This window comes from Saccostrea cucullata, unplaced genomic scaffold (genome assembly GCF_032062105.1).
Source record: "Saccostrea cucullata isolate Sc308-1 unplaced genomic scaffold, CSIRO_AGI_Scuc_v1 ctg18822, whole genome shotgun sequence".
Lineage (NCBI taxonomy): Eukaryota > Metazoa > Mollusca > Bivalvia > Ostreida > Ostreidae > Saccostrea > Saccostrea cuccullata.
In genome coordinates this window covers 1,081-10,309 of record NW_026921939.1, presented here as the reverse complement: position 1 = coordinate 10,309, position 9,229 = coordinate 1,081, and the positions used below count along the sequence as shown (strand labels likewise).

General features: G+C 32.2%; 1 protein-coding gene across 1 annotated transcript; it reads right to left on the bottom strand.

Annotated features, from left to right (window-relative positions):
* Window positions 1-1,531: 1,531 nt before the first annotated feature.
* LOC134260940 (uncharacterized) lies at window positions 1,532-2,918 on the bottom strand (the record flags this gene model as incomplete). The annotated part of the gene is made up of 4 exons (XM_062743462.1): window positions 2,848-2,918; window positions 2,473-2,766; window positions 2,220-2,359; window positions 1,532-1,626 (listed from the first exon to the last, which is right to left on the bottom strand). Coding segments are annotated over exons 1-4 (596 nt in total), but the record flags the coding sequence as incomplete, so codon positions are not given.
* Between the last annotated feature and the right edge of the window lie 6,311 nt (window positions 2,919-9,229).

Below are 9,229 nucleotides of genomic sequence, written 5' to 3'. Positions count from 1 at the left end.
AAAAACAAAGCACAAATAGTTATATTTATATCAGATACAAAAAAAGACACACACTCATACCCGGAGCACTAAAACAAAAATTCTTGAAGTTACCTCAAAAGCTAAATACGAGCACATGTAACTTTTCTTAACATAGTCAGCCTATAACTCAATAATTGCTTATGCCGTTTTGAAAAGTCATAAAAATATGCATAAAATGTTCAGGTTTCATTCGTAAAATAATATTTAACAATGCCTGTCTCATATCATGCAATCATCCAACCATGCACTGTCCATGTAAAGACGATTTTATTTACGGAAATACGGCAAAGTCATGATCACGTTACGAAATTCTTTTTTTTTTTTTACAGCACTGCAATCTCAGAATGATGGTTTTCCTTCACGCATGTCATTCTGTAAACTCTTCATTCCGTCCGAAAATATTACATGCCACTTAAATGCAGTTAACGACTTCATTTACTTTGTTTCCCGATTGGTAAATGTTTTCGATAGTTTACAGAATGAATTTGTCTCTGTAGGTCCGATGTCTGTGCAAAATTTTATCACTGTTCATTGCTCCACCTATACCAAAAACGTCTCTTTATTTAACAATTCCGATCCTGTCCTAATATGTTATAACTAGTTGCTCAGCCATTTTGAATTTTTGAACGTTCAAATTTTGCAGGTTTGACGTGATAGCTTCTGGCAACATCATAATGTAAAATTCTTTCAGATTTATTTATTTATTTATAAAGTAATAAATATTTTTTTATTAAAATTTTGCTGTCTCCGGGTCCCCATTCTAAGTCTAATTATGAACCCATAATTGTAATTAAACATTTGAAATTGAATAAATTCTTACATTTTTTAATTTACAATTAATTAAGGATTAGAAATATGCCAATAATAAATATCAATGACACAACTTTTATTAAATCTTTTTAAGCTTGTCCACGAACTTTACGGACAATCCTCGTATGATTAACGTTCTCACGTTTACCTCGACACCCGTTGAGTTGTATAAATCAGTTGTCTTACATGTCAAAGAGAGGAGTGATCTATCCTCCAACTCATCTGTTATAACAACCACAGGACCCAGGATTTGTCCTACCTCTTGAAAGAGTAAAAAATTTAAAAAGGACAGAAGCAAAAGGAATATCTTATTCATGTATCTTTTTCCACAGACACTCTTACACACAAATATTATGGTTTAATCTCAAAATAAAAAGGTGTTTTTGATTGTGATGGGTATTCTATTAGAGATTTAAGAAAATCTTATGTCAGCTCGCTGTTTATCAGCATACATTCAAACTTTAAGTGTTATTTATAAATAGAATCCATTCAAATGGAGAAAGTATGTTAAATATAGATAGACAATCATTACATAACTAAGAATTCATAATTAAAGTACCTGGTATTGTTTTTATTCTTATAGATTTCCGCTGCATTCTTCGTCCCAAAAATATCTATGTGAATACGCTGTTTCGCAACTTATTACTGTGTCTAACTGCTCCCCTTTCAAAGATAGGAAGGACGTCACTGTTTGGCTTACTTTACAGTGTTCATCGAAAATTCTTGTTGTTTGAACTGAAGGCGGATCTTAAATTTGAGAAACCCGTTACCCCAGGCCCAGGTCAATGTCAAGTTCTACAAAAACAACATCAACAAAAGTTCTTGGATTCCATCCAGGATCCGGAGATGCTTTTAAGAAATAAACAAACAAAAAAAGTTCAGTCGTTTGGGAGGAGACTAAGGAACATAAATCTACAAGCATTGTCCTATCATTGACTGCATTATAATATGTAATTAATATTGATTGTGAAGTTTGGCTGTTGGCCGTTTTTAATTATAATTCAGTTTGTTTGGTATCTATTTTATCAGATAAACCAAAATTAATCGAAATTATAATAATAATAAAAAAAACGTTGACGTGTTAACCTATTTTTAAAAAAATCTGAAGTAAGACAGAAATATTTAACAAACCCTCAATAAAATGTACAAATATGAATCAAAAATATTTACTCACAACACACGCTATTTGAATCAACTAAGGTTTACCCATCAAAGAACCCTTACAACTTAAAATAAAACTTCCCTCTATCAATACCTGCTTTGAACCTCATTCTCTTAGAATGTAATACTAACCCGGTATATGAAATCTATTAACAAACTAAAAGATATGTAATTTATCAAAGCTATTTAGATTTAATGAAAATGATTTAAAAGTTGGTATTTCTTACCTCCAAAACTTCATAATTAAATGTTGAAACATCACCACGGCAAACCACCTTTATCAAACTTTCTGACGGAAAAAACTGTGTGGCATTTTCGTTATTCACTCCTTTATGGCGAATATAGAAAGACTCAATTGATGCTTCATCTATTTATTAAAAAAAGTTTCATCCATATATTTCTAACATTGAGCGATGCATACCAAAATTGATGCATAGTCAAATTAAAAATCAATCTTTAAGAATTATTTCGAGCACCTACCAGCTATAAGGACCTCTCTTGTTATTTTCCTTTCTTCGGTTTCATTTCTTACAATCGAACATGTTAAATTTACTCGTCCACATCCACCATTCACGAGTTTTGCAGAACACCTTGTCTTCCTAATCATTGGACATGATGACAGTTCTATGTGAGTACCATTAACAAGGTTTTGTCCGATAATAATTTTTGCTGTAGAGTTTTGCCTGTAGAATTTTCTATCATACCCTCTGCACCTTAATGTTTCTCCGGAGCCGTACACTCTATCTCTATGAAAACCATAATCAAATCGTAGATCTGCAATAGATAAGGGGACAAACTGAACCACCTACATTTACCTTTGATAGCACAATCCTTAATAATGAGGTTTAAACTTACAGTATTGTCCAAGAACATCGACTAATAACAGACTGCAAAGTAGAGAAATGGATATCACCCTTTCCATGGTTGACACAATATGTACTGTTTATGAAGAAGGAAGTACTTTAGTTGGGTTTTAAAAGAGTCCCTTAATAAGTAGATAATTAGGTTTCCGTTTCAAACGGAAGACCTTCTACTGATTCTGTTGGTAAATATTATTATTCTTTTTTTTTCTTCTACTTCCTAGACGCCAACTTTAAAGCCTCATATCTCACTCATTTCTCAATTGATTTCGCTCAAATTTTCAGGGGTACTAGAAGTTACTAAACTCTATCAGAATGCTTTCAAAAATTTCAAAAAGTCACTTCCGGTTTAGAGTTATTTCCCTTTAAACGAAAATTTATAGGCTTTCGTTTCCAGACAAAGGCTCAGAGACGGCTAAAGCTGGAGCAGAAATTCTACTGATTTTAGATAATAGAAGGATTGAAGTTGTGCACATCGGTTTTTGTTTTTCGATTTCTCTATTAAAAATGGCGCTATATAGGGGTCAAAAATTAGAACGCTTAAAAAAAGCCAAAAATTATTTATATTTTGCTTTTTTTTTATCTTCTAAACTAAAAATATTTTGATAAGATATATAGAACATAATTTGTGCAGAATTAGAAGATCTTTCAAATGATATCTCGGAAAAAGGGCTGGTCCCTAAAATTAAGGGTCAAGAGGGGCCAAAAGTTTTTCATTCATATCTCAAAAAGTATTGAGAATTTGTAATACATCAAAGAAGCAAAGTTGTTCAATATGTCAAGCTCAATCTATTGAGGTCGTCAAACCGGAAGTAGTCGGAAAATGCATATTTTGCCATTCTTGACAAGTTTTTGGGTAACATCTGTCACTAGGAGCATAAAAATTAATTTTCCTTCCGTCATCGTCACTTCCGGTCAAACCGGAAGTAGCAAAAAATGGCTGATTTTTGCATTAAATAAAATAGCTTTAGAGGATTTAAACAATTTTAGGACGTAATAACTCATTTTTGTAAAAATGAAAATTACTTCCGGTCAAACAGGACGGAAGACCTTCTCGTTGCTTTGCAACGAGCTTTGCTCTAGTTGTCAGTAATTATCGTTTAAGAGTTCTTATTTATGTACTAGGCATACAAATGAAATATGAAGATATGGAACAGTAATCGTGTTCAAACGTACATTTAAAAACCAACAGCAAAGCAACCTCAGGCCTCTGAAAACATCACAGGGTGTGTTTTGGATGAAGAAGCAACCCCTGCTGACGGTCCTACCTACAGTGCTGTCCATATGTCATGTTTGAGAAAACGAGAAGATCTTGCTAAGTAACCAAGTTACTTTTAAAATTGTTCGTATGTAGAGCAAAATATTGCGTATCGACTCAACTTGCAGAAATAATCCTAGTATTCCTGTGAGAAGTGTATGCTACTACTATAAGTGGGATGAAGTTGACGATAGAAAAGTTTTCTTTATTATTTTATACTTATTCGTAAGAAGTAACAACTTGAAAATACGGTTATGCATAATTATTTAATATTTCATTTGGTTCCATTTGATTTCGATTTGGGTTCTTTGGATTTCCATTTGGGTCCATTGGATTTCCATTTTTATTTCATTTGATTTTCATTTGAGTGAACCAACATGCCGGACATCAGATTTTTCTGATTATTACAACAAAAGTATTAAGGACATAATTTCTCATTCATGATAGATATATTGATACTCATTTACACAAAACAAAATAATAAACCATAATTTAAATATTCAGCTTCCATTTATTTTTATTATTTAACACATAACTTTTACATATGTTCAAATATTCAAATTAAGCCATATCAGTGTCAGTGATTTTTATCACATTTCATCACTCCTTACTATCTGCTGGTTCAAACGTGTAATAGACAGTTCTCTGTATCTCTGATAGATCTATGTATTAAAGCATCTGAGTGTAGGTTTAGAGGAATTGTTTAGGCAGCTTCAAAAGAAAATAAATCAAACTATATACAGTAAAACACGGTTATAGCGAAGTCCTGGGGACCGGTGAATTTAATTCGCTATATCCGTAATTCGTTATATCCGTATAACGAATTGGTATAACTCATATATAGCGAATTCGCAGTATGCATGTTTTCTTTCCAGTGTTACTATCAAATATGTTAGGGAAGCAAATATTACAAAACATACCTCCGATAACTAAGGTTTTATTATGAATTGAATTTTATATACAAATGCTGAGAGAAAATAAAGTCAGTTCCATTATTCAAATTTTGAAATCTTTGAAAGTTCGTTATAAAAGATGTAAAATTCATTATATTCAATCTCAACGGGACTCAAAATCAGTTCGCTAGATCCGTAAATTCGTTATATCAGAGTTCATTGTAACCGTAAAATTTTACAAAGATTTGTTAAGAATTTTGCCGGGGATCCATAAAAACTGAAAAACTAAAAAATGAATTCGCTATATCCGTTTTCGTACTTAACGTGTTTTACTGTACATGTATAACTTGTACAAAATGTTCAAGTGTTGGATGCATAGGGCTTTATTGTGGCAATAAAATAAAGTAAAGAGTACAATGTGTTTTCATTATCTTGAAGTACATATATTTGCACTGGTACAAATTTTAATTAATTGAAAGAAAGGAATCATAAAGTCAAGCATTTAATCAAAAAGTAGAATACAGACCCCTATATATCCTTCAACTATCCCTTGCTTTGAGGTAACCTTATATATCAAAGTTTTATTTAGACTATGCCCTAATGTATTCTTAACGTTATAAAAGCATAGTGACGAAATGTTTGTTGCAATGTTTACCCAAGGGCGTTTCAACTGCAGAGATGTGCTTAAATCGGCTTAAAAAAGCTTGTTTTGGAAGACAATTGAAAAAATAGTTTGCAGGATAAAACTTCACGGTAGCAGAATGGAAATATAAGCAATATTTGGGTTCGTGTCGAAAACGTGATTGAGGTCCCATTTCTTTTTCAAAATAGTAACCATGTACTTTATATATATCACACTGAATCATCGACACACATGCACAAACACAAAGCACTGTATCCCTTCCGGTTTTGTTACAAGGACATGATAAAGCCTCTGTTTCCTGCACAAAGATTAGTTTCTTTTATAACTTTTTTAAACCAAAAGTATCAAAACATGTTATTATCATACTGTGTGTTAAATTATTACAGAAACAAGTGTCTGTGGTTTCCTGTGCTCGATTTATCCTTTTATATATAATATTTCCTTCTGTGCGTTTAATATGTAAACTACAATACTAAACCTTACCTTTTCATCATTCACAAATTTGCTTGGCTGTTACATCGGATGTGAAATAATATCATCACTATGTTGAGTGGTTACGAACATTGATATACATCACTTAATATGCTTCAGAAATTATTAAATGCAGCATACAAGGGATTAAAGTCTTTGTCAATATGTAAATATATGGTGACTTAGTTGATACATTTACCCACACCATAAAAATATAAGGATCCTAATTTGACTCGGGATTTTCCTATTTCTAGTTGAACAAACACTTTCATCATTGAATTTGTCCATATGAGTCATTATATTTTATTGACCTGATAGTCTGGCCCTGATTTTTAAAGAAGAAACTAGAGATATTTTTTTAACGGCAAACATTTATTATTTGGTCCAGTTTATTTTTTTAAAACCTATTTCAATTATGTTGAATCCGAACAACATGCCGGCCTTCATGAAATGACGTTAAAAAGGCTAAAATGGCGATTCAAAATTGCGGACATCCAATTGTTATAATTTTCTATTATGTCGTTCAAATGATATGCATCTGACTATTCTACAACTGATTGATGGTGCAGCTGTGAGTTTAAAGTAAAAATGTAGTTTCAAACTGGCGGATTTTCATTTTCCCCCCTCAAATTTTTTTTTGATGTCGTTTAAATAGGAGAAACGATTTGTGAATATCTAACTGCAAAAAATAAATAACAGTTTGCATTTTTAAATTCATAGAATAATGTTCAAATATCCAGTTAAAGTTTGAAGATATTGTTGTTAATGATTTATGATTTTTATGACACGGATCTTTGTTTATATTTACTTCCATTATTAAGATAAACCTTTGACGACTATTCCGAAGACATATTACATATTTCCTGTCTCACAAGGCATCTTCATATAAAAAGAGTTAATAATTTCATACGATAATTGCTATTCAGGAGACAATGTGACAACTAAGCTACCCCAAGAGCAGTATTCCCCGATCATAAAGACGGACAAACGTACATTATACACTTATGTACTGGTCATGAGGACAGTAGCAAGTTTATCGTTCCCCAAGACAGCAAACTCTTTCCCGAGGGTGACGATAAACTTGCTATTGTCTTTATAGTGCGTAAATAGGTGTTTTATTATACCGATGCTGACTTTACTTTTGTTACGTCATAATATGCAATGTATACGTCACAATCGGTATAAAATCAGAAGTTTTCCGAGATGAAAAGCGAGGGAAACAAAATGCTTCGGCTGAATAGTTTGATGACTATTTCACCATTGACAGATAGCACAAAAACTTTTTCACGGTAGGGGCTATTTGGGAAAAATAGCATGTTTATTCGTCATATTTTTATATAGAACAAAGTCATAGAGGTATAATAATAATGAATGAATGTTGTATCAGCTGTGCGCAAGGATCAAATGTTCGTAACATCAGAAACCATTGATAAGAAGAGATAATTTATTTTCAACCTCTTAATTTTCTTTTAAAATAAAACGCTTTATTGAGGTGTTCCTAAAAGACAAGACGGACCGTGAGTATGTTTTATGATGTGTAATGCTGTTCTTAGACCAGTTTGTGAAAGCGATTTCATTACCTACAGAAACAATTGCATCAGGAATTACCCGTATGCTTTACATCTTTAGAACACATATCAAATTAAACAGGTCGGAGGAATTTATCGAAATCGGGTATTATCCGTGAAATCGCATATAATACTCGATATTAGGGTATCGTTGAATCCGCGAAATCGGGTATAGGAGGTGTAATCACCTAATAAAACTTAAAGAATGGGATGGCGCATGTTGCCGAGTTAACTTTCATCTAGATACACATGTTTTCTAAAGGTATCACTAGCCAAGTAAGAATTTGGGCGTCAAGATTAATGCGCTCGGGACAACAAATACCCGTGGAGCTCAGGACATTTCATGATCTGCACACAAAAAGGCGTTCGATTTGCTATATATTTTTCCTTATGTTGAAAGTATGTGCATCTTCCTAATGTTCATTCCCAACACAACAGAATTGGAAATGTAGAAACAAGGGATTGTCTATCGTATCTAATTATGCGTCATTAATTACTTTCACATCCATCTTGTGCATAAAATAAAGTTATTTATGAATGTATAAATAATGTAATGATAAAAATGTCTAAAATTTCGGCTAGAAGAACCCTCATCTCTTTTTTTGAAAATCTTTTCTTTTTAATTTATCAATCAAACATATTTGCAGAATATGTCTTCAACATTTTAGCAGAGACAGTGATAGTTTCAGGAATACCGCTTATGAGAGAACATAAATTTTGATCGTTTAATTTCGCTAAGTTATCAATATTTTACCATTTCAAAGGGGGGGGGGGCTAAAGGCTTCTTGACCACCTCTGACAAAACAACCTCGACTGTGTCCTACATGTGTCCAAGAGACCTCTCTTTGAATGTCACGGTCGGTTAAACTCGATCATATATTTTTAATCGTAGGGAAGATTTATTCATCAAATAAAAATCATATTCATTGTAAGTAAACAAAAAGCAACCTGTTATTTTCTAACACAATATAAGACTACAAGTAACTAGAATTCATGTTTATTTTTTAAACACATTTTTCATTAGAGATGAGTATTAGGAAAAGTTATTGCCATGAGTGATACGTATCATAGATAAAATAACTAAAAGAAAACTGTGACATATTGTCTAGAACCAATCAGATAGTGCGTTGTATTAGCATATTATAATGAGGTATAAGATAGCGATATAAAAAAATATAGAAGGTAAAGAGGTAAAATTTACGCTGTCTATCAAATAGTATAACAAAGAAAGGAAGTGGCTGTGATTTTTATGAAATTTTAATGTCCGATGAGGAATTATATTCCCAAAAAGTAAGAAAAGAGTTTCCAAGGCAATTGAACACTCCATTATTTCAGTTTGTTCATTAGCATGTTCATAAACGTAAAAACTATAAGAAATGTTAAAATTTGACTATGTAATTCATATTTCAATATGACTGTACCTCGATCTATATTGAGAAATTCAATGTATTTTAACTTCATGAAAAGATGTACACATTTGACTTTTATCTATACCCCCCCCCCCCCCCAAAAAAAACCAAGAAAATCCTGTTCATATGACTTCT